This window comes from Engraulis encrasicolus, chromosome 10, assembly GCF_034702125.1.
Source record: "Engraulis encrasicolus isolate BLACKSEA-1 chromosome 10, IST_EnEncr_1.0, whole genome shotgun sequence".
Lineage (NCBI taxonomy): Eukaryota > Metazoa > Chordata > Actinopteri > Clupeiformes > Engraulidae > Engraulis > Engraulis encrasicolus.
In genome coordinates, this window is record NC_085866.1 from 56,159,661 (window position 1) to 56,186,942 (window position 27,282).

Below are 27,282 nucleotides of genomic sequence, written 5' to 3' on the forward strand. Positions count from 1 at the left end.
TGAGTCCTTTAGTTAAGAACATAAGGACTCCAGGCTCTTGTATTAGATGATTTACCACTAGGCCTACTGGATGGTTAATTTGTCTTGGATTAGGCCCACTTACTTAGTCATGTTCTTGTTATAGTCATGTACTCATGTTTACTAAACACACTGGTAAAGTTTGTCAGTCTACTATGATTGTAGCTGTAATATTTTTGTAGGCTAATCTTAGACGTTTGACCAGCTACGTACTATGGACAATATTATGATCCTGATCGATTATCGACTGAGGTTGTAATCTTTTCCATTTCTTTTTCATTTTCCACAGGTGTTTTAACAACAATCACAATTTTTTCTATTGCCAGGTGTTTGACCAACTATCATACAGGATATCATGTTCCAAAACTCACAGCCTCACCACTCAATGAATCAAATGAAAGCCCAAATTGAGTTCAGGTTTAGAGGAGTATGGTTACCATAGAAAAAAGCCAAAGCTCCATAAGGTGCCACACAAAAAACATTACCTGTGTGTGTGTGTGTGTGTGTGTGTGTGTGTGTGTGTGTGTGTGTGTGTGTGTGTGTGTGTGTGTGTGTGTGTGTGTGTGTGTGTGTGTGTGTGTGTGTGTGTGTGTGTGTGTGTGTGTGTGTGTGTGTGTGTGTGTGTGTGCGCGCGCGTGCGTGTGACTGGAGCTGAGCTGTAGAGAGTGTGGGTGTACTGTACAAGTGAGAGATATCCCAGCTAGGCATTTACAATATAAAGGAGCACCTGTCCCAACAACAGAGATAAGACAGTGAGATTACTGCCGGATTCGGTTTCGCGGTGGACAGAGCGAGAGAGCTGAAAGGCATGTTGCTGCTAAATGTTAAACCCACTGCCTGCCTGTTCGCATGGTGTCTTGAAAGACCTTTTCAATGAATGGACTAATTTGGAACAGACCGTCTCCCTGGCTGCCTCTCTCTGTCCACCACTGACTGCTCACCCAGCTGCTGTCAGACACACTGAAGGGCCTGGCAGAGGAATGGAACATGTGAGAGGAACTTTTTCAAGAAGAAAAAAAGAGTTGGGAGAAATGAAAGAAGTAAAGCATATTTGCAGTGAAAACATATTTTTCATGTCAAACTGATTGACACACACACATAGAGAGAACTAGAGCCTCATTAATGTAATCCTCACTCCACACAGAGAGAGAGAGAGAGAGCGAGAGACAGAGAGAGAGAGAGAGAGAGAGAGAGAGAGAGAGAGAGAGAGAGAGAGAGAGAGAGAGAGAGAGAGAGAGAGAGAGAGAGAGAGAGAGAGAGAGAGAAAATAAAGACCAGCCCAAAGCTGTCCCACACAAATATCCGTCTTTGCAGTAATTAGGGCCAACTCAAACGCTCTCTCTCACACACACACCCACACACACGCGCGCGCACACACACACACACACACACACACACACACACACACACACACACACACACACACACACACACACACACACACACACACACACACACACACACACACAGAAATATCCGTATTTTGGCAGTAATTATACAGCGCCAACTCAAACAGACAGACACCCACTTGTACCCTGCTTGTACGGGACGCTAAGCTCCAAACCCAATGTGTCCGAAAACTAATCATGGCGCCTGACAGAGTTACAGCCTGCTTTGTGGCCCTTCATGGGCTCCTATTTTATGTTCTCCGAGGGGGTTAAGGGTGTGTCTGTGCGTGTGTGTGTGTGCGTGTGTGCGCGTGCATGTGTGCGTATGTGTGTGTGTGTGCGTGTGTGCGCGTGCATGTGTGCGTATGTGTGTGTGTGTGCGTGTGTGTGTGCGTGCATGCATGTGTGCAAGCATGTGTGCACTGGAAAAGTCTTCTTTCCGACGAAAAGCCTTCAGATTCACATATATCATCACAACACAGCACACACACACACAGACTTACGACCTGTGTTGAAAATCAGGGACCTCGTCATTAACCCCCCACCCCCTAACTGCGCCTCCACTCAGGCAGAGGGGTGATGTGATGCCACTCCAACACAAACACGGGCGTGCTCACGAAAAGCGTGCAGAACACGCCTCATCGCATAAGCGTTTCCACAGCGGTCGCCCCCCCCCCTGCCTCCCGGCCGTTCCGATGAGCTATTGAGCCAATGAAGCAATGAGCCAGTGAGCCAGTGAGCCAGTGAGTCAATGTTTTCTGTCATTATTGTGAATGCAGAGATGCATGGTGGAAAGGAATGAAAGGTGAAAGGTGAAAGGAATGAGTGTGGTGTCTGGTGTTAAATAGAGTAATACTGCCCAACTATTCACAACCTGACATGGTGTAGAAATGAACATACACTTCACATGTGTGTGTGTGTGTGTGTGTGTGTGTGTGTGTGTGTGTGTGTGTGTGTGTGTGTGTGTGTGTGTGTGTGTGTGTGTGTGTGTGTGTGTGTGTGTGTGTGTGAGTGTGTGTGTGTGTGTGTGTGTGTGTGTGTGTGTGTGTGTGTGTGTGTGTGTGTGTGTGTGTGTGTGTGTGTGTGTGTGTGTGTGTGTGCACGCAAACGGGCAGACACACACCCGCACGCACGCGCATGCACGCACGCACGCACGCACACACACACACACACACACACACACAGGGAGTGGGAATGGGAATGGGAGTGGGAGTGAAAATACAATGCAGGAAGTTTTTGACAATCGCCAGGAAATAGACCATAGACCCAATTCTCTGGCCCATTTATCCATTAGCTGCCTTGGAAAACATTCCCCTCAGGAAACCTGAAGGCAATTTACATGGTTAAATCATATAGGCTACGTGTGTGTGTGTGTGTGTGTGTGTGTGTGTGTGTGTGTGTGTGTGTGTGTGTGTGTGTGTGTGTGTGTGTGTGTGTGTGTGTGTGTGTGTGTGTGTGTGTGTGTGTGTGTGTGTGTGTGTGTGTGTGTGTGTGTGTGTGTGTGTGTGTGTGTGTGTGTGTGTGTGAATTAAAGGACAGGGCCAACACTAGGAGGTAGCAAGAGCAAAAACTTGGCATTACAGTGGCCAACTGTAATGACAGGGCAGCTATACCACTAAGAAACTCAGGCCAAACTAGATTAGGGATCCAGACTTGTTGGTACAGATCTAAGATTACTAATTCAAATATTGAAGTGAAATAGTTACACTTACGTTTACTGCTACATTAGCTGCCGTGTAACAACATGTGTGCCAAAATGAATCATTTTGTACTTACACTTAAAAGATTGGGTTACTGTAAGGTTATTGAAAGGGTATTGTAAAGTGTGCAAGGAACTCATATCATTTTAGACACGGATGATGATAGCTACAATGTGATATAGAATTATTTAAAGTAGAAAGTGTACTTAGTGTATGAAGGTCTGGGTATTAAAATGTCTCTAACATACTCATAGAGTGCTATACACTGAGTAATGTCAATAGATTAGAAAGAGGAATGGGTCCTACACACAGGTTAGATGCTGAGGTGGTGTAAATGCTCTTTGTGTGTATAGCTGAAGAGACAAATAGTGCATTAACGATAGCATACTTAGGGTCGGCTAAGGTAAATGGTTGCAGATAAGGTGCTTATAATTACAGGGCAAGCACTAATGTATCATCCAATAAGGATCTCATTGCATTAGCCTACGAACCAAGGGACTCTGATAGTAGTTGCTGAGTTAAAAATAAAACAACTTAACACGCACCCCCTACACACCCCACCCCCAAGACGCCGATACACAACAAAATGCTAAACGCATAAGCAGCATCCTGACCATATCTGGACGCCAGATCCAGCTCCCTGTGGACAATGCTGCTGGACTCTGGATGGGCAAATGGCAGTACCAGCTAGACCACTTCAAAGCGAAGGCCAATTGTTTTTTTACACATTTTTTTGTTTTTCATTTAGCCTGCCAACAATGCATCAACACGTACTCTTACTCATAGCTCTAGGGCTTCAGTCTTTTTGAAACGACATGTGTTAAAACTGTGAAAACAAAACTACATAATGGACAAAAAGATGTCGAAACATAACAGGACAAGCATGAAGTTATAAACAATCATTTTTTTATCTCAATCGCATACTGCTTTAGACAGTCACAACATCAAAACTGTATGCATCAAACACCCTCATTTAAACACAGACACACAGACACAGACACAGACACACACACACACGCACGCACGCACGCACGCACGCACGCACGCACGCACGCACGCACGCACGCACGCACGCACGCACGCACGCACGCACGCACACACACACACACACACACACACACACACACACACACACTTACAGTAAAGCCTATACTAACAGCCAGCATCAGCGCAACAAACACTCTGCTTTGCCCCAAACCACTCAAAGCACTAAGGGAAGATGATGCTGGGCAGATGGGTGGCTGGGATGGGGAGTGGGATTGAGGCCCTGCAGCCTTTTAGCCATGACGCAGGATGGAGAGTCTCGCAGCCCGTGCACAGCTGATGGTGTGAGCAGGTCCGGAATAACCCACAGGCTCAATATGGGTGCAGCCTAGGGCCCCCCATCAGCCAGGGCCTACCCAGTTGGCTAAAGGGGGGTTAAGAGTGTGAAGGGGCAGATTTGTGACAAGCGTGCAGTGTTGAAAAACATCTCTGCAAATGTGTTATTATTAATTCCTAGCTCAGAATTATGACGCTAGCTATGTCATTTTGTGGCGAAATTTGCCACAAATATGGTGGTGGTGATGGGAGAGTGTGGAGCCATGCAGCTACGTACATACTGCTGACACATGCTTGATGAAGTGTGCATGGTCTAAGATGGAGGTGAGGAGTGTATGGATGTGTGATGGACGTAAGGTGATGCTTAGATGGGGCACGAAGGGTGGTGCATGGTGAGATGGGCTTGGGTGAGGGGAGTGATGGAAAGTGTCAACCTTGTGGCTGTGTAGCTTTGCCACAGGCAGGCGCGGCTGTGTGAAGGCACTTGACACCCTGGAGCTCCGAGTAGGGGCTGTGGCAGGGAGGCATACGTTCAGGGAAGGGTCGGAGGCAGACAGGGAGGCCCTGTGGAGAAGCCCAGGTCATGGGGCTGTGAGTGTAACAGGTTGAGAGACGTATGGAAGCCCAGTACCAAAGGGAGGGGTGCTGAGGGCTTGTTGAGGATATGAGTGGGTGATGGGGATGGGGAGTGTGGTGGGAGACCCTGGAGTTACTGGAGCTCTGAAGAAAGCAGGATGGATAGTGAGGCTAAGTTGGGGCAGGAAGGGTAGTTGGCGGTGAGGAACATTTGTGTAAGGGGGGGTGACGGACGTATGGTGATGGTAAGATGGGGGGAGATGTGGTGGATATTACACATGGGTAAGGGGGGCAGTGGAAAGTGTGAAGCCCTGCAGCTACGTAGCTGTGACAGGCACGGCTCTGGGCTAGAACTCAGCACCCAGGGCATGGGGCTTTGAGTAGGGGTTATGACAGGGAGGCTCTGTGAAGGAGCCGGGGCCTGGAGCTTTGAGTGGGGCAAGGAGACAGGAGCCCGGGGTTATGAGTGTGGCATTCTTGTCTGGCACAGCGGGGGGGCCCTAAAGCTCACTGGGAGTTGGACGGCAACGCGAGGGTCCCTGTTATATAATTCATGCCATAGCAGTTGGCTAGCAGCTAGCAGTACGCTGATCTGCTCTGCTCTGCTCTGCTCTGCTCTGCTCTGCTCTGCTCCGCTTTGAAGTCATATGTCACTGTTTGAGGAGTTTGAGTGAAGCAATGTGTTTCTTATCCAAAACAACAAGAAAAGTTGTGTAATGCAGGGCTTTGTTGGAAATTGGTTATATGGACAACTAACTCCGAAATGAATTGCAGATACTTTGCTCTGTCTTCATAAGGTTTTCATAAAGTATTCGAGACATGAAAGTGATGATTTGGCGAAATGTAATTCATTTCATGGTGTGACAGTATGTATTGATGTACGTAGGTAACACAGCAATGTAGGTGAACAAATGATCTTCAGCTGCCTTGAAAACAGCCAATGACTGCACCATTTATGGATTGTACCATACGTGTATGTGAACCTAAACCTCTTACTAAATCTTGAGCTGCCTAAAATAAAGCAGCCAATACAGTAGGTCTAAAACAATAGACTTGCAATACAAAAGGCCTCTTACCCGTTGGCCAGGTCATCGTCATCCACATCTACATCCACATCGTCATCATCGTCATCCAGCTCTTCCTCTCCCTCCTCGTCCCCGACCAAGCTCTTCCTTTTCAGCTTGGCCTCGCTCAGGTACTCGGACTTCAAGTCCCCGAGGTCATCGTCATCGTCATCCACTCCTCCGAGGCCCTCGATCAGCTCGATGCGTTGGATCTGACTGAACCGGGAAGAGCCCAGGCGGGATTTGCTGTGGCCGTGGCCGCCCCCATAGTTGCCGGGGTTACCAGGGGCGGGGCTTCCCGTGGAGGAAGGGGCATCGCCCGCCTGCAGCCGGGGGCTGGACTGGCCCTGTCGCCACGACAGTGGAGAGGAGCGGTTGGACAGGCTGGAGACGCTGCGGCCGTTGGTCTCGTCGCTGTCATAGCAGACGCTGGTGTCCAGGCAACTAGAAGAGGACAGAAGAGGGAATATGGGATTAGTGTTAGTGTTAGTGTTAGAGTTAGTGTTAGAGTTAGTGTTAGACACATGGGGAGATGTATAAAGTATTGTTGGTCTTGTCGTTGTTCTTGCACACGCTACTGTCCAGGCAACTACAGGACAGCACAAAGAAAACGCAAGTCGACTTTAGTAGAGTAGAGCAGAGAGTGAAGTAGTGAATAATATACAGTATTGTGGAGTACTGTAGTGATGGTCTCGTTACTGTCATAGCACACACTAGTGTCCGGGGAACTGCAGGGCAGGGGGACAGAAGTGGGCACATAGTTTACATCAAGAGAAGAGAAGAGAAGAAAAGAAAAGAAAAGAAAAGAAAAGAAAAGAAAAGAAAAGAAAAGAAAATAGAAGAGAAGAGAAGAGAAGAGAAGAGAAGAGAAGAGAAGAGAAGAGAAGAGAAGAGAAGAGAAGAGAAGAGAAGAGAAGAGAAGAGAAGAGAAGAGAAGAATATAGTAGAGTAAAGTGTAGAGTAAAGTGTAGAGTAGAGTACAGAGTAGGCATCGCCTCTTATTAGGTCCACTACCCAAACAGAGGAAACTTGTTAGGATCAGATTGTTTGAATGAATCGGCTGTGACACATATGTGGTAGGACTGTTACTTTTTATCCCAGAATAGCTGTCTTTAAGGACTCCAATATGCGGGCCTTAACACATGCTTTAGCACAGCTGCCATGCATCCGTCACCTTGTTAGCTAATAGATGAAACACAGCAAAGATAAAATGACAGAAGCAAGCCATACGTTTAAGATCTAGGGGCACAAAATGGAGGCAGGCCGTTAACAGAAGTGAAGATCAGAGACAGAGACAGAGAAAGCCAGAAGGTGCTTCCTCCATTGTCACATGCACCACACATGTGCACATCTCATTCAGTGCACCTGCCAAGCCACACTGGAAGCAGATGGTTATGAATAGACATTATATTTAACTAAAAAGATTCAAATAAATGTTCTTTTATTGACCATGTCATCTATTTTCATTGCATGGGTGAATGTATATTAACAATAAAAGTCTTGGGGTATATAATACACACATGGGAGAGGTGCTTTTAAGACGGGAAATGGCTTAAAATGGAAATGCATTCAAGGCAACTGCTGATATGACTTTCTAATGGGAGTGCAGTTATAGTTACACAATACTTTTTTTCCACAACATATGACTATCTATGTCCAAGTGTGTTTGTCCAGAAAGCATACAATGGCCGAGTGCGTATGAGTCAATGAGTGCTTTTGACTAAGCGTGATCCCATGGGAGGTGTTGAGCGCCCTCTCTGTCAAAGAGAGGAAGTGCAAGTCATTTCCTTCCCCGGTCGGTCGGCTGGCTGGTTGGTCACTCACGTCCCTTTCAGCAGGATGTGAGTCAGTGAGGCTCTGCGGGCCGCATGCCATGGGACTGTCCCTTTCCTTAAAGATGTTTCCAAAAATTGCAATGACTGCCTTTGTGTGTGTGTGTGTGTGTGTGTGTGTGTGTGTGTGTGTGTGTGTGTGTGTGTGTGTGTGTGTGTGTGTGTGTGTGTGTGTGTGTGTGTGAATGTGTGTGTATCCCTGTATGTGTGTGTGCTCAAAACTGCGCACCTAAATCCATGTGTGCGTGACTTGGAGTGTGTGTGTGCACATGTCTGGGGATTTGAGCGACCTTGTGCTTGATGTTTTCCTCTCCCCCTTGTCCTTCATTGTCATCAATAGAGAGCACCGCACTGGGGCTGCAGTTGTGTCCTGTGCTGTGAGCCCCTCCTGCTGCCTGCCATTGGTGTTTTTTTTAAAGTCTTTATTGTGTTTCCAGGTGTCCTGTGTTTTCCTGCAGCGAAGTACTGGATCAGCTGACATGTAGGGGTGGATTGAGTCCATGGGCCCCTGGGCCAGACAGCAAGCGGGGCCCCCCTCATTGAAAGTTGCTAGTTTGCAAAAAAATGTAGGCCATGTTGGAGGCCCTTTGTTGTAGGGTGTTCGAGACTATTTGAAAATACAGCTTTTAAAGGTGTAAATAAACACAATATGAGAAAGGAAATATGGATGCTCGGGCTACAGGGGCCCCTTAGCTCTTGGGCCCCTGGACCTGGGTGCTGGTAGACCTGTCCAGTATATCTCTGGCTGATGTGCCTTACTTTACGTATTTACTTCCCAGAACTTTCCCAGCTAAACACATTAGCAACACATAACATAGCAGGAGATTCTCAGCTCTGAGTCAAGGCTGAAAGATTTCAAGACCTTTATTGTGAATGTTATTTTGATAAGACGTGTGCAATGGAGCTAAACAGCAAGACCAAAATAGTTCAAATTGCAAAGTCCACAAAAAAATCGAAACAATAGACAGTGCTGTATATGTATTCAAAATAATAATGTGAAAAATAGTGAAGAATTAACTGTGTGCACAACTGACATTAATTGCTTCCTCATCTGCTGGTTTATGTCTCATTATGTGTCATTATTTTCTATTAGTAGAGCCTGCACAACTGAGTGTGTCAAAGCTTTTCTGTGTTTGCCTAAATTACCGGAAGGCCCACTGTGAAAATGACTTCAGTTGATACCTTTGAAATGACAATGACAATTCCCCTGTCTCACTCCAACCACATGCTGTAGATTGAAAGCACACACACCCACTCAGCCAGGATGCTAAAGATGTCTCATGGACAATGGATGGCAAATACCTGGGACTCTAACTGGAATTGAGAGCCAAGTGGGGAACAGACTACTGAGACTGTCTCTTTAAAAATGACCATATCATACTTAAGGACTCTTACAGTATTTAAGGAAATTTTACTGTACAATAAAAGCACCAGATTATACTTCAGGGAAATTATTAGGAGGAACACATTTCAAGCAGCTGAACATGTTAGCCATACTTAAGATCCTTCAGCTATTATACATACAGTAGGCTATATAAGGATATCTTAAGACTGTAGAAGACTGTAGATCCTACTGAACATGTTTTACTATGAGGTGTGTGGGGCGTGGAGAGAAAAGAGGAAGAGCACAAAGATGAGCTTAATGGTGACCGAAGTCAAGAGAACCCCATGCGGGAGGGAATGGAGATAGATAGACTGCAGTTGCTGAGCTGTGTGTTTTCCTTGTAAATTAACTTCCACTCTCAGAAGAAGCCTCTCTCTCTCTTCTTCATCCATATGCTTTCAGAGGAGAGTGGGTCTAAGTCGAGCCGTCAGTTAGAGAAGGACATGTAAGGAAACCATTAACTGAGCAGGCACCCTCAGCCTCTCCTCTGGTCTGGATGCTGCATCATTTACAAAGTGTTGCATTGTTTTCAGTAATGAAAAAGACAGCAATGGAATTGAACTTGAATGTAACTAATTCTCCTGCTTTCAGACAGTTGCATATCTTGCAGTTAGGGGACGATGGTATAGGTATTCTACCGTGGGACTTCCACTTCTCTGTGTGCAGAGAGAGATCTGAAGAGGGGGCAATCGGGTCCAAGAAGCTGTCTACTCTCCATAAGCAATGGCCAGGCAGGGAACCATTATGGCCATGGGCAAAGCACCCATAAACACAGTGATTATGGCACCTGGCTTCAGTACAGAGATTAAGCAGATGGATTAAGAAGATGGATACAGTAGATTTAAGACTACTAATAATATACTGTAGGGTATGATGAAGAGTACGAAATTGGTTATATTTTCAAATGTCTCGGTAAAATATGTTGTGTTTGTGTGCGTGCATGCATGTGTTTGTGTGCGTGCGTGCATGTGTTTGTGTGCGTGCATGTGTGTGTGTGTGTGTGTGTGTGTGTGTGTGTGTGTGTGTGTGTGTGTGTGTGTGTGTGTGTGTGTGTGTGTGTGTGTGTGTGTGTGTGTGTGTGTGTGTGTGTGTGTGTGTGTGTGTGTGTGTGTGTGTGTGTGTGTGTGTGTGTGTGTGTGTGTGTGTGTGTGTGTGTGTGTGTGTGTGTGTGTGTGTGTGTGTGAGTGTGTGTGTGTGTGCATGTACGTGTCTGCCTGCATCTGTGTCTGTCTCTGCGCGCCAGGCTATGTCTGTGTGAGTGTCTATAAGATATTTATGTGTTTGTCTAAGTGTGTGTGAGTGCTATTGACTCATTTCTTTGTACGGTATGTGGAACTGCTTTGCCAATACACATTTCTGGAAAGAATCCTTATGGTCCATCTAGCTACAGAGAGGCAGCAGAGGATGACGGTTATATGCTGTGATCAAAATGCTTCATCTCCGTCATCTTTGGCTAACAGGTCAGCAGAAGAGCAAAGCTGTGTTGGGAAGCTATGAAGTGGAAATTGAGGTATCCTTCTTAAGCTAATGACTCAACGCTACCTGATTCAGAGATGGTTAGATCAAATTTATAGCATGGATTTTCACTTTTTGATCTTGGGTGGAATTGGCATGGACCTGCAACTGTAAGACTCCCTTAATAACTGCATTATGGAACTTTCATGAGCACTGGGCATACCACTGTACATACAATTTCCTTTTTTTTCTATAGTCTTCATTTCCCTGCCCCCAACTATTACCTGTGTTATATGTCTGAAATGTCCATGTGGGCATTATGTGTGTGTGTTTTATGTAAGGTACTTGACACCTTGTTTTCCAGCCAGGGGATCAATAAAGTTACTGTACTCTACTCTACTCTCATAAGTAAGTCTCAATAAGCACATGCATTAAGGTTTGTAAACCTTCATTTCACCGTCAATTTAAGGTGAAACATAACGTTGTATTATAAGGATTTAGGAGACAGTGACATAAATAAGCCTGTAACGTGCTGTTATACCACATTATATGTATGTTTATAGGATAAATACCAGCTTCATAGAAAGCGTTGCCCCTGAGCCTTGTCAAAGAGGCAACCGCAGCACAGCAGGCAGAGAGGAGCCCAGTAGAGCCCTGTGGAGACCAGCAGGCAGGTGTAATGCTCCAGTGCAGTGCAGTGCAGTGTGTTTTATGGCTGCCTTTATGGGCCAGCCCCACTAAGACGCATAGCTATTCAGCTCACAGTAGTAGCACACACTCACCAACCTAAAGCCAAGCCAAGCTGAGCCACGGGAGAGAGGACAAGTCAAGGCAAGGCACTGGCAACCCCATCCATCGTCTCTGCAGTCCTGTCCTCTCCCCCCCAGCCACCCCCATTAACAGCCTATTAAACAGAGGACACACAGCTAGTGCACTTCCTGATGGGGAAGGAAAAGCACTCACTACAACAGTAAACAGCCTCAACACCACTGTGGCCAGGAGAACAAACATGGCTGCCGCAGCAGTGGGTACTTACTCACGGAACAGCCTCACCATGACTAAGAAGAAACTAAAACGTTAAGAAAAAAAATAGAGTAGAGTGAATATAAATGTCTCCAAATATGCACTAGAGTGAATAGGCTATATACAGTAAATGTCTCCAAAAAATAACATGCAAAGCCAATGAGCCCCCAAAAGATACAGTGGTCTAGGCCTGCTCTCCGATATGTGCTCTCCTACTATAAGAAAAAAACATGGCTGCCACAGTCATAGGCTGCTTCTTGTGCTGGCCTGTTCTTCCAGTTTCATTTACCATCTTCACAGTGTGGGCTTCTTAAAGATGTAGACTAGCTAACCTGAAAGGTTGTAGATGTAGAAGCTAGTTCTAGTTGTTCATACACATTGTGTTTATTTGTGGTAATGTAGTGCTTTCTTTATTTTGTATTTTTTCAGGTAGACAAACACGTGTTTATTGTATATATTTGTGTGAAAGTACAGGATATCAGCAAGAGATGAAAAATGGATTACAAAACCCCTTTGCAATGTCACCACCATCATAAGGATGCATTTATATTCCTACTTATGAACACTGCATGCATCGCGAACCCACTGGAGATGAAACAGCAATAGAGACTGAAATAAACGCCATTTGTCTCACAGTGGGGCTGTTTATTGTCCAATTACCACTCCTCCATGCTGCTGCTGCAGCTGGGGATGAGAGATGGGAGAAGGAATTACTGTATTACGCATCTCCCACGCTGCCAGGGGCACAGCAAGAAATCCAGGCCCCTGTAAAAGATTGCATCATTTAACGCATTAGCTTTGCGCAGAACCTATATTATAACCTTACTGTCATGAAAATTGTAATGATCAAGTCTTAATCTGTTACTTAAGGCCCTCAGTCATGTCATAGCAATGTTGTCATGATGTCTTTTCAGAATCTGCACAAAGAGGCTACAAAGGAAATAATACTGAAGTATAATTGTAGCAATGCTCAATGCCCAAACCCCTGTCCGCTCTGCTGGGATACTGTTTTTTTGGGGGAATAAGGGATGGGATGGGACAAGGAATTACCTGAGCATGGACCCTGGTAGGCTGGACATGTATGTTATCAATATTCATACCCTGTAGGCCTACCTCGTGTCAAGTTAGAGCTGTGATGCTGTGTTTACTGTATTTTTTATATTTTAATGGTAGAATCCGGACTTAGTGCCCCCCACGTAGTGGACCCCCACCGGTCGGGAATTCACGATACAATGCTAATATTTGTTGATTTGTAATAATCTGTGACTGATTTGGGACCTGGGGCCCCATATACATGTACATTGCTTACTATAATATTCATATAGGCCTACAGTACTCTAGAGTACTGTCAATACTGTTATAGTGACGCCAGTGGATGAGCCATGTAGTGTATTACCAGTGACTGAACATGGAGTCCCGCAGGCTGGACGTGTATAATGCTAATAGCCATGTACCCTATGGTGGCTGTGGTGGGTGCTGTGCATAAGGGGTAGGATAAGGCATTACCTGTGTATGACAGATGTACCGGTAGTAAGGCATTACCTGTGACTGAGCGTAGACCCCCGCAGGCTGGACATGGTGTCTTCCAGGTTCTGCCGCAGATCAAGCACATTCTGCACCGTTCTCTTCCGCTGGGACTCAGGGTCTGTGAAACAGGGAGAGAAGCGGAGGGAAGAAATGGAAAAGAGGACAGAGAGAGGAGAGGGAGGGGAGAAAATTGAGTTATTTTCTTTTACGCATTGTTTTATTTATTGACCGTGACTGGTGTTTTTCACGCGACAAGACAGAGAGGAAATGAAGGGAAGCAGAGGTATCACGGTAATATGACAGCTCAGCAACTAAAGCTGTTTCTCAAACAGGAGAGTCTCCATGAATTAAACATTACTCTGCAAGCCATTCAGCCCAGCCCAACCCAACCATCCAAGCCAAGCCAACCTGCCAAAACTGCCACAGGCTGACGGGCAGAGGAAGAGCCTGTCACGGGATTCAGCTGAATAGCACAGTCTATCCAGGGAAGCACGGGGGGGAGGACAAATGGGCAAATTTTAATGGGCCCAGATAGAGCGGTGGGCCAGAAATGGTGTATGCATTGAGTTGGGGCTGGTCGGGGGGGGTTCAGATGCTTTTCTCCTGGGTCCTGCCAAAGCTGCCAGTGGCCCTCAGTCCATCAGAGCTATAGCTGCAACAGTATGGTCTAGCTGTTCTTTGTTCAGACTGAATTGTCTTTGTGGAAGTCGCTCTGTTTATGGGAAGACAGACAAAGGAGGGAAATGTAACGTGAGGCAAGGCGAAAGGAACCTTCTAGTGCTTCAAAGTAAGCGACATACGCACTTCGTTATTGCCGCTCGTGTCATTTGTTTTGAGTTTTTTCGGGCATGCGAAACACAACAGTCAACAACAATGCCTGTGATGTCCTTCCATGTGTACCCACCTTGCATCCTGATTTAATTATCCATCTCCACATGAAAAATGTGACTCAAGGAATGCCAAAGTGCTTTTGTCATTTTAACCACAGAACACTTTTGGTGCAGTTCAACGAGGTCACTGGACCCAACTATGGCAATATAGCCTCATCTTTTCATGGCAGACCATACACATACATATATATACATTTTTCAATGTCTTCACAGAAGCATATATGCAGGGCGTTATAAAATATACACATTGTATTACACAGCAAACTTATATTGCAAGGATAGGCTCCAAATGAACACCCGGAAAACAGCCAAATGCCGGTGAAAACTCCATGGCTGGTAGAAAAAACAACTTACTAGCCACATTTACTGGTGGTGAGTGTATATTTGGTTAGTAAGATGAACATTATCAGCTATTTTGGGTAGTGATGAAAAAAGTTAACTCAGAAGCATGTAGCAATGTATGTGTAAGATTGGGTAAAGGGTTAGAGACCCTGGCGGAATGTGGGGTTAGAAGGCTTGCTTAAGGGCACCTTACCCATGAATGAAGTCCATGCACTGGCACAGGCACAGGCACGGGCACAGGCACGGGCACAGGCACAGGCACAGGCACGGGCACAGGCACGGGCACAGGCACAGGCACAGGTTTTTTATGTGATGATATTGGGAGCATTCAAGGGACTGACACAAGTTTGAACTGTGTTTCAATATAATCCTGAACGAGCTGCGGCATTACACTGGTTATCTGACCCCCTTAGCGTGGTCTTAGTTTAATATATCTGCTTTCCCAAAATCATTTCAGAGAGTGGCTCATTGATTCTTAAAACTGGTGACTGGTTGCCTGGTTAACACCAGACCTAATCACAAGTGAGATTAGGTCTGGGGAGTTGCCTATTGTAAATTCCGTATGGGGCCGGAATACTTGGCGGCCTCTCTGATTGGGCAGAGAAACTGTTAAGGTCGGAATGCTTGGCCATTATGACACAGATCCCATGATCTTGTACGTTATGAGTCATCCTCGCCATACTGTCTTTCAGATTGAAACGATTGTGTAGAACTAAAGGCAGTATGGGAGTTCCCAGGCTAGGTGACTGGTGTTTTTGAATTCACTTTGCCATAGTCGCAGTTCAAAATGCCGAAGTTTGAAATATTGGATTGCTCAAATCTGGACTTGGAATGGCACTGAAGAAGAGGCCATTCTGCTTAAAACTGTAGGGCCACGAATGACAAAAGGTTATTTAGTGTTTCTATTGAAATTTGATTGAAACTTGATTCTGATTCTATAAAGCCAGTCCATTGACTCCCATTCACCTCCAGTGTCCAATCACGGACTGGAGTCTGACTGATCAGCATGGTCTCTTGATGGGCTCCCCCACACAACCAAACCAATACATACTGGTATATACGTATACTGTATATATAGTATTCTTCCTTTCTTTACATCCTTTCTTCTTTTTGCTCCCCTTCCGAGAGTATATATGTAGTATGTGCTCACGATGGTTCACATATTGTTGGAGCTGATCAGAGCAAGTGATCGCTCTAAAACCCAACTTCTCCCATGTCACTAAGCGGCTCAGATATGTGCCACCGCAATAAGAGATTCGGCAATGGGCCAGGCAGGCTCAAGCAGGGAAGGGGATCAGCTAAATTCATGATTTGTGGACTGGTGTGACCCATTGCGCAGTAGTAGGAGTAGTAGTAGCAGTAGTACATTAGAGTAGAGAATAGACTATTAATCCTGAGGGAAATTATGGGAAATAGAGCTTTGGGGTCAGCTAGGGGGTACAGGGGGGATGTATCTGCCTGTTGTCTGCCTTGTGTTGTTAGATTGGAATAGAGTGGGGCAGGGGCTATGATCAGTTCTCACCAGATTTAGAGTTCTCAGTGGATTTTGGTACTTATACTTGGTGAGAGCAATTTAGGTAAGTTACAATAGATGTGATTAAAATGCAAAACTGCAAATATATCATGTAGTACAAACAAATTCTCATCCTCTCAATCCTCAGGCAACTTTAAAACAACACTATGTACTGTCCATCAGCATTTGTTCATCTTAATGTGACATCATAGCACTGACTATGCTTCTAATGCATAGTAATAATGGCTCTTAAATCTCCCCTTTTACATGCCATTACAGCACAAACACAGGGCTGATGAGTAACTTAGTGGGCGGAGAGACAAACACCATTAAGGCCGTCCTGAAACAGTCTCTGTGCTTCCCATGTTGATAACACAGCCCTATGGTGACACCACTTCCTAAAAATGACACCACCCCCACCCTCCCCGTCACCACCCAACGTTGTCTGCCGCCTGTCCCTTCCACCTCCGACTCTCCATGTGATAGCGCCTGTAATTTTAAAATCAATGTGTTGGTATCTCTAAGTCAAGTCACAGCCACCTCGAAGGTCTCCGGTTGCCGTCTTAATTGTTCCCTGCATCAGTATCTGTTCTCGTGACAGCGGTGATGGAGTACCGTGATGGTGACCCTCCCTCGACCCCCCTTGCTGCTAAGGGGCCTTCAGCGTAAGGGCCTTATAATGTTCTCCAAAGGTCGGCCTAGTTCTGGAGCGGGGGTTGGAAAGAGCTCTGGTACAGGTCAAAGGTCAACTAAGTGTGGGGGTGTGGTGTAAGGTTGAAGTTATGGTAAGGGGGTTTCTCCCCCAACCCATCCATTCATTTATCTTGTCACGAGTCAGCAGCCGATGCACAAGAGACACAGAACAGACAGGGCAAAGGCGCTACATGACTATAGACATTGTGTAGTGAATGGCTTGGATCATTATGTTGAGTGCTGGGGGATAAATTGGTGGCAAATGACTTTGATTAAACTCTCGCTCTTCCAAGCTCTCTATGTCTATCTCTCTCTCTCTAGCTCTCTCTCTTCGTTTCATCTTTTGGCGCCACTTTGGTTTCATTCAGAAGCATGTGCCACAGGGAAAAATAGATTAGTGTGCAGTGATTCATAAAACGTAATAAAATGTTGCTTCTTTTAGTCATGTGGCTGCCAAAGCTGGACAAAGGGGCAGTTTGGTAGAATGGAGGATGATAAAAAATGAAAGACCTCCAATTTAGGTGACGTCATAGCAGAAACTGCAGTGCCTTGAACAAGGAATAGAGCACCTTTCAAGCTCCAAAAAATAAGCTCAATTGCGTACTACTGAACTACTTTGAATAGCTTGACCTGGATGAATGAGAATCTTAACAGACAAACTGCTTTGATTAAGTGTGTTTTATATGTATTGTGTTTTGTGACGTTTTGTGATGTTGTGAGTCCTTGCATGACATGGTCCTTCCAATCATCCCTCTCGGAGCATCAACAGTTAATGCCTATCGAGGCGATGAGTAATGATCCACGCTGGCCTGATTAACTCATTTCTATTTTTACCTCAGAGATGACTGCCAACCCCTTAGCACTAGCATTAGCGCTGGATGATACGCCACAGTCAAACTAGTTTGAAGCAACTGTGGCGCCGCAGGACTCCTTCATACACAAGGAGTCAGTGCGATTGATATCATGTAAGAATATGACGGTGATGAATTCTGATTGTGAGCGAAACAATGCCTTTGAAATGGTAATGAAGATTGATGAAAGAGAAGGGGGGTCTTATAGAGGTAGCCCACGGGGCAGCCATGCAGTCATTTGTGTTCATCAAGACGGAATTTAATAAGGGGGCTGAAAAATTGAGATTTGCTGCCTGCCAAATCGAGAACAAGGTGGTGCAGACAAGACAAAAGATTTATCCAGCATTTTAATAAATCCCATTATGGGTCAGGAGGAGTCCAGCTGTGTGGGATAATAGGCCACATCCTCCAGCTGGGACAGTGGGGTGGAGCAGTGAGAGAGTTTGGACTGGGATGAGGGCTGAGGTGGGGGGTAATGTGGTGGGGATTGGGAGGGTGTAGGATGGGGGTGGGGGTGGGGGGTGGGGGTTATGTGGTGGGGATTGTAAGGGTGTAGGATGGGTTGCTGGGAGAGGTGTAGTTGGCAGAGGATGAGAGCTGGAAAAGGAACTGTGGTGGGGAGATGGAGAAAGGGAGTAGATGAGGAGATACGGGCTGTGATGGGGTGTGGATGGGGATGGCGGAGCAGGGGAGGTGTAACTGGGACAATGGATGGGGGGGTTGAGATGTGGATGTGGTGCGAAATGGGGAGAAGGGTAGGAAAGATTGCAGGAAGGGTAGGAAAGCTGTGTGTGAGCACAGAGGGTCAGGAGATTGGATGGGCATGGGGTGAAGATTGAATGACCAGCTGAGTGGAAATAGGAAAGCGCACAGGGAGAGAAGGAAAGGCACAGTGGGAATAGGGGAAGGAGTGTCCTAGAGATGACAGATGACAAAATAAGAGCTGGTACAGGACATGGGGATGGGACTGTGGCTGGGGAAAGCCACGATATAGGAAAAGGTGGATAAAGTGTAGATAGGACAGACCACAGGGAGGGTAGAATACAGTGGAGATGGGGAAATGGATGTGGTGGGGGAAACAGGAAAGGAGTGCTTTTGGTGACAGATGAGAAAATAAGAGCTGAGAGACAGAGAGAGCATTGAGATGGGCATGAGGGAAATGGATGCAACAGAGGTAGGAAAAGGTGTCCCAAGGGTAGTGGAGATGAGGATGACAGGACAAAAGGACAACAGGAATTGACCTTTCTACAACATCCTCCCCTCTTCCTCCCTCTTATGCCCTGTTCCTGCCCCCCTGAATACAACACAGCCATCCCCAGCACCTAAGCATAATTTCTCTGCATATGGTCATGTTCCATCTGGTTAATGCTGGCTAAAGTGGCTCCCCTTGTGAGAGTAAATGGGTCTGGGGGGGCTGAGGGGGTCATGGCCCTCTTTGGTCATGTCCATTACACTAACTAACCAACAGCTGCAGTTGGAACACAACACATGTGCCCATGGGGACGACCTCACACGTAAACAAGCCTTGGGGGAGGGGGGGGGGGAGAGAGATAGAGAGCAGGAGAGAGACAGAGAGGGGTCGAGATCGAGTGGGCGGCAAACGAATGCATTGAAGGGCATTGATTTCCGATGGATGCCCCCTGTGTTCATATGAGACATTGATTGGCCCGGTTTAGACTCGATCGGGGGATTACACTCGATGGTGAGATGATGATGATGATGAAGTCATTGGGTGTGTAGGCCACTGCCAATTTCAACACCATATGGTCACTGGACACAGTTACTGTCTTGGGGTAACTGTAATTAAGAAAGCAAAATTGGATTTTTTGATGTTTGAAGATGTGTTTCATGTCATGGTGATTTGTATGCAAAGTTCTTCTTGAGTGTTGATTTTCTACCTAACATACACAGCTGAGGGTGTCCTCCTGCATAATTAAGGCGTTTGGAGGTTGGTGTGTTCACATCCACAAAAACATTAATCCAGGTGCCAGACAATAGTAGTAGGCTATATAGTGTGGGAACGTGGCAACGTTTCGATCCACCAGTGGGATCTTCCTCAAGCCTAGGATCACTCTCTCACACTCCTGCATAATTAACCAATACAAAGTACGCTGTTCCTCAGAGTATTCATTAGTGGACTAGAAATTAACTTGCCAGATGTGACATTCGTACTGGTACCAGCCGCTCAACACAGTAGTCATCATTCTGTATTTGAAATCTACAAGCCACATACTTGTATTCAACCAGCATTTGGGCGTTGGCTGGTGCAACTTTCCATGCCCTGGTATGCACACTGAAACCAGCATTTTGGCTTTTCTGTGTCATCCCGGTGTATTTCCCCGGATACAGTAGAACCAGTTTGAAATTCTTGCTGACTCTGTGTGCTGTTGATCTAAATATATCAAGGTACTGTGTGATGTCCCAATTGGAGCGGATCTTACCAGCAGAGTGCAATGGCACCAACCAAATACGAGGGACTGAGGAGGGAGATAGTGTCTACTAGTTATGTTTTGTAATGAGCTAGTCGGTGTACAGAACACAGAGTGCATCCTACCAGCTGTGGGAAACATAACTGAATAATCAAGAGAGCATGCTTCGTACAGTAGCCTATGTCTACTGTCTACATAGTGCGTGTATTGCATGGGGCTGTCTATGCAGAATGGATCCTGCCATCTGTGTACAACAGCACCACCAGAACTGTAGGGAAGTAGATGTTATCCTCGTGACAATAGTTACGTTGTGCTGTGTACACTCATCCTCCTGTATTGTGTTTGAATTGTATTGGGTTGTGTACGCACAGTGCATCCTGTCATCTGTGTTCAATGGCATAAGCTAAAATGGGGCTGTCTAAAAGGTGCTGTCTACACCCGAGTAGTTTTGTATTGAGCTAGACTACCTGTGCACATCCAGTAGAGTGGCACCTGCACCATCTCAACAGCAGGGGAGGTAGATGTTATCTACATACATCAATATAGTTTTTCTATTGCTGTGTTGTATACTATGCAACAGACACAAGGCCTCAACCTGAGCCCATTGGAGGGAGACGTATACCGCACAGCGCACATCAGTATTGTGTCATATTCTGTTGTGTTGTATTGCACACCGATAGTCTCTTCCTCTCATCCTCCTGATCCCACACAAAGAATACACTGTCTACATCAGTAGGTCCATATTTATTTGTATTGTGTTGTGCTGTGTACACACAGGGCCATCCCTTCTGTTTACATCAGTATATTTATATTGTTTATATATATTTATATTATATACATCAGTATATTGATATTGTGCTGCAGATTGCAAGACACCAAAATAATGTGTATGTCTGTATTGTGTTGTATTATATTGTGCTGCATACTGCACCAAGATACAGTTGTCATCCTGTCTACGTATAGTATATAATATTTGAGGCACAGATATAATTGTGTTCATTGGTGTTGCGTTGCGTTGTGTTGCGTTGCGTTGCGTTGCGTTTTGTAGTATTTTGTTGCGTTGTGTTGTATTGTGTACACAGACAGAGTTTCATCCCCCTCACCCCACGGCACCCGATCAATCCCTTTAACATGTTCAGCACAGCAGCTTCCGCTTATGCTAATGGATGTTTCCTACTTTTATAGGTTCTTCGTCAGACTAACACATACACACACACACACACACACACGCACGTGCGCGCGCATGCACGGACACACACCCACCCACACACAGACACACAGTCCATATCCCTTCCTGTATACAGGCTTCCTGACGCAGCTGTGACTGGAGTGCAGGAGAATTAGGGGGAATTAAGGATGCAAATTTGCACTGCAAGCCACGAGCGCGAGTCTCAGGGGGACACGCAAACACACACACACAGACAGACGCATGAACACACGCGCACACACACATGCACACACACACAATCTGTGACACACAGGCACGCGCGCGCACACACACACACACACACACACACACACACACACACACACACACACACACACACACACACACACACACACACACACACACACACACACACACACACACACACACACACACACACACACACACACACACACACACACACACACACACACACACACACACACAGGTCTCAGGGGACGCTAAATGAATCATGTATGGCTGGTTAAACTGGGGAAGCCCTTCACTGGCAACCTACACACACACGTGCACACGAACGTGAAAGCATGAAAATGTATGCAGACATTCAAACACACATGCCTCCACCAGACATCCACATAAACACTATACTCACACACATATTTCATCAACAAATAAGCAATCAGACATACACACACACACACACACACACACACACACACACACACACACACACACACACACACACACACACACACACAACACACACACACACACACACACACACACACACACACACACACACACACACACACACACACACACACACACACACACACACACACACACACACACACACACACACACACCTTTTGCAGTCAAAGGCATCACATAGGCATTCTCTCTCTGTCTCTCTCTCTCTCTCTCTCTCTCTCTCTCTCTCTCTCTCTCTCTCTCTCTCTCTCTGTCTCCTTCGTTGTCCATTCGTAGGCATGCAGCCTGATTAAAGCAAGCCAGAGGCAAAGTGGGAGCATGCACTGAATCCTAATGGGGGAGATGGGGGAAGGCAGTATAGAGGTGGTGGTGCGGCCGCTGTGTGTGGTGTGTGTGCGCGTGCGTGCCTGCGTTCCTGTGTGCATGCGTGAGTGTGTGTGTGCACGCGTGTGTGCGTGTGTGTGCGTCTGAGTGTGTGTGGGTGTGCGTCTGTAAAAGGGGGTGTCTTTGAAAATCGAGTGCCACAAAGCTGAAAGGGAACCTCTTCATTTTGAGGCACCCCAGAAAATGAAAAGGAATTCATAAGTGTGCAAGCAGAGTGGAGCAGAGCAGAGCAGGGCAGACAAAGGCTGGCGGGGAAGAGGCTGCCCTACACACTTCATGTTCAGGCCCAATTTAGGGTTTAGCTCTGCTACCTACTCCACTCAGGTGATATAATGAAGACACTGCAATTGTAGTCTGTCTGTGTGTGTGTGTGCGTGTGTGTGTGTGCGCGAGTGAGTGAGTGAATGAGTGACAGAGAGAGAGAGAGAGAGAGAGAGAGAGAGAGAGAGAGAGAGAGAGAGAGAGAGAGAGTGACAGAGAGAGAGAGAGAGAGAGAGAGAGAGAGAGAGAGAGAGAGAGAGAGTGTGTGTGTGTGCGTGTGTGCATGCATGCGTGCGTTCGTGCGTTGTGTCTGTGTGTGTGATTGCGTGGAAACTGACTGCAGAATGTCATGCTGAAATGGAGATAAAGAGGTAAAAAGCTAAAAAGTCAAAAACAAAGAGAGTGGAAAAACTCCAAGTGTTACCACATGAGACCTACATGTAGCCTGGGCAGCACGAATTGCGCAAGTAGCTTCAACTGTCTGTCTTTCCGTCTCTATGCTTGTTTGTTTGTCTGTCTGTCTGTGTCTGTCTGCCTGTCTGTGTTTGCCTGTCTGCATGATGGCGCAATAACAAGTGAATAATGCGTGACAACACCGTAACGTAAGGGGGAGGGAGCATCTGAAATGTGCACCGCACAGCATCTTTTACACTTCCAAACACACGTCAATCAACAACCGACAACTGGAACGCACACGATTACATCTACGCCAAGCGTGAAGCAGTGTGAGCCAACTGTTTTGCTTGAGTAAGTCTCTCTATACACTCCCGTACAGCAGCTGTGGGGTTCACTGGGATGTCCTGGTAAAGTGCTTGGAGAAAGAAATGGATATGTATATATTACTGCACTTAATCCCTTAATTAAGCCAAGACCCCTATTATTATAAGTCTGCAATCGCCAAGTTTGTTATACCCGGGAAGAGCTGGAGTATTTGCACCAATTAAAAGTGGCTGTGTGTTCTAGCGCTTTCCTCATGCATTGCATTGCATTGTGATGCAACTGGCAGTCATGGATGATGGATAGACACCCAACGTAAGCTACATTCACACACATCGCCAGTTACTCGCTCAGCGAGATAAGTCAATAGAATGTTTGTGTTCCAGCAAAGTGAGGAGGCGAGAAGGTGAGGAGAGTACAAGCGATGATATGTGGTCAAATAACATTTAAGCGATGATATGTGATCAAATAACAATTCACTTTTAACTTTAACTTAAAATATTGGATTAGATCAGATTATTGACAGCTAACTTCTCACTTTTGCAGTGGCAGTTAAACCCGCAGGGATGTTTAGAGAACGTTCCATGAGAGACATATTTTTTCAGTGAAGAGTGACATATTCCACAGATAAACGAGCCCTACACGGAAAAAATGCACATAGAGACTTGATTTTAACATTGTATTTGGCCAGAGTACTATGTTGAATTACAGTGTTGAATGATTTTTTTGCTGAGCATATGAATATTATTCAATTAGTGCCATGCTGACAGCCACACTGGACATCAATATTTAGCTCTTACATCCACTAACGAGCAACACACCTCGTGTCCACATGTAAGGCTCCATGTTGATGTACATTATGTGATCCACCTATCATTTCTAACTCTCATTATGCCTGGGGACAGGGAACTGCCACTGCACTGTAGGTGTGACCATCAGTCAGATATACGCTGATAGGTCTATGAGTTCATGTACAAGTAAGGCTCAATTTTTATATACATTATATGATCCAGTTATTACTGCTAATGGACATGACATACTGAAGGATGATGGTCATTATGCCAGGGGCACTGCCATTGTACTGTAGGTGTGACCATCATTCAGACGTAGGCTGAGCAGGTCTGTGAGTTCATGCTCTAGCCTTGGCCAGTGCAGTGGCGTTACACTGTCATGCTGCTGGTGGTGCCTTATCTGGGAGTGTCTATCATACACACAGCAAATGGAGGGTCGATAATGAACTCCTATTGCAATGCACACAGACTGCTAATGACGATGAGGGGAGAGAGAGAGAGAGAGCGAGAGAGAGAGAGAGAGAGAGAGAGAGAGAGAGAGAGAGAGAGAGAGAGAGAGAGAGAGAGAGAGAGAGAGAGAGAGAGAGAGAGAGAGGATGAGAGATGGTGAGAGGTGGTGAGAGAGACATGGAACAGAGAGCAGAGGGAGAAGGAGAGAGAGTGAAAGAGTAAAGAGAAGGAGAGAGAAAGCGTAAAAGAGAGGGAAGGAAGGGTGGATTAAGAGGTCACCACTAAGAGTCTCATTAGAGAAGAAGAGATAAGAGGAGAGAGGTGGTGTGGTGAAAAAAGCAGAGGCAAGAGGGGCGGGGGGCGGTGTTAGCAGAAAAGGAGAAGAGAGATGGGAGAGGAGAGAAAAAAGACACACACAGAGATGGCAGTACAGAGATGAGAGGGGGCGACAAATGGTAGCAAGATCACAGTGAAAATGATGACAAACCTACATGTCAAGTGTGTTTGACTGTTTTCATTGACATGTGTAGTCAGCATGCTTAAGTATCCGAAATATGTGGTTTATCTTTGTCCCTGTTGCCATGAAAAAATGGATTAAATATTAAGAGAGCAGAGCAAACGGGGGTAAAGGTCAGGCTTAGGTCAGTATCAATTGCGGGAAATCATTTACACATAAAAATGTAAACCTGTGATACTTTCTAACAGTCCTATCATCATATCATCCCTGCGATGCAGAACACAATGTTCTTTAAGTGTCCTCATCCTCTCAGCCCTCTTTAGAACTAAGATAAGTAGAATGTGGAATGGAGATGGCATAGTCTCAGCTGACTAACACAAATGATTCTCTGAAAATTCACAACATGCTTCAACCCACTGAAAAGGCAGGCAGTGAAAACATTTGTCTCTTAAAGCATGACAAACATGTCATGTTTTTTTTTTACATGCCATGTTTATAAATAGACTTCTTTTGCCAACTGTGAGACACTTGTCATCGCAAAGTGGCTTTGATCAAATAGTCAACAACAAGGCTTTTTTTTCTTCTTCAAAGTACTGTATGAAGCCTCCGTTCAACCATTAACACTGTAGGTGGGGACAGCATTGTGTCTGTCACCCAAACAAAAAGTCCCCTCTTTGGGGACAACAACCAACAACAATCATTCAACCAGCAGCTGTCAACAACTCTCGTGTCATCTCATTTTGGGAATTTTCACTTCCTTCTCGCTATCCTTTTAAACACTGTTTTCTTGTTGTGAGATGCAAGAGGAAGGACAGGACAACACGAAAAACAGGATATGATACACACATGCACAAATAGGCCTACCTTCATCACCCTCACACACAAAGACACACAGACACAGACACAGAGACAGAGACACAAACGTTCACGGACACACACAGGCACACACACACACACACACACACACACACACACACACACACACACACACACACACACACACACACACACACACACACACACACACACACACACACACACACACACACACACACACACACACACACACACACACACACACACACACACACACACACACACACGTTAGTGCATGTGTATAAACACTTCATCCTTCACATCTGGTGTGATGCAGAGAGAGAGAGAGAGAGAGAGAGAGAGAGAGAGAGAGAGAGAGAGAGAGAGAGAGAGAGAGAGAGAGAGAGAGAGAGAGAGAGAGAGAGAGAGAGAGAGAGAGAGAGAGAGAGAGAGAGAGAGAGAGAGATTGTTGTGTCCAGTCCAGAGTAGCCAGCTGAGCGGACCTCATGGCAATGACTTTGAAGAGAAAGGGAAGAGTTAGGAAATGACCAGCTGGATGTCAACATGCCTTCAAAAGCCTCAATCAGGGACGGATTGCTTCATGGGCCAGTCGGGCCCAGGCCCAGGGGCCCAATAGTCAAGGGGGCCCTGAAGCCCAGTCCTGGTGGAGGCATGTGTGTTTGAATGTCTGCATACATTTCCTTTCTCATATTGCATTAAAATCATACTTTTAACAACTGAATTTTCAACATTTCTCAGGGACAACCCACCAAACTCCCAACAACATAGGCTACTGTAAACTCTCACATCTGGACTGAAACCTTGAATTGTTTTTTAAACTAGCAATACCCATTGAGGGGGGCTTTCTTCTTCTCTGGCCCAGGGGCCCATGGAATCATAATCCATCCCTGGTCTCAATGATATCCTGCATCCTGCTCAATTGTAGACAGATGAAGAGGGGGAAATGAAAAAGACAAAAGGATATCTTAAGCTTAGTCGTGCATCTTTTTTTTTGCTTTCTTACTTTATTTTGAATAATAATTTGTTTTGAAGTATAAATTCATGGTTGCATAATCTTCCACAACAGCTTCTTTGTTCTTTGTTGGTAGAAAGCACATGATGATGTGTTAACACACTCTCAAACACACACGCACAAATGCATTTAAGTACACACGCACGCACACAGGCACACGCGCGCACGCACGCACGCACGCACGCACGCACGTACACATATTCACACAAACATGCTCTCATAAAAACAAGAAAAAAAGTGCTGTGTTCCAAAACATGTGACGATGGAATATGAAGAGCAGATTGTACTGTGCTGTTAACAGCTGAAGAGCACAGCATTGCCAATTCGCCAGGCCTCTCCCTCCCATGACTCTCAGACTTAGCACTGAAACAAGGTCATAGCAGGCCATCCGCTGTATCCAGAGTGGGGCAAACCGCTTTAAAAAAGCCCCAAAAACACTCTGCGCTGCCAGTCTCAACACCGACCTACATGGAGATTGACGTTCTTGTT

The 27,282-nt window shown here is 45.8% G+C and overlaps 1 protein-coding gene across 6 annotated transcripts in view; it reads right to left on the bottom strand.

Moving 5' to 3' along the window:
* Window positions 1-27,282, bottom strand: part of LOC134457394 (neuron navigator 1-like) — a 171,107-nt gene that overhangs the window by 84,962 nt on the left and 58,863 nt on the right. For all 6 annotated transcript variants that reach the window (XM_063209401.1, XM_063209402.1, XM_063209405.1 and 3 more), the window contains exons 5-6: window positions 13,303-13,405; window positions 6,079-6,510 (exon numbers count right to left, since the gene is read on the bottom strand). In XM_063209401.1, coding sequence (XP_063065471.1) covers window positions 6,079-6,510; window positions 13,303-13,405 — 535 coding nt within the window. The remainder of the gene's footprint in view (window positions 1-6,078; window positions 6,511-13,302; window positions 13,406-27,282) is intronic.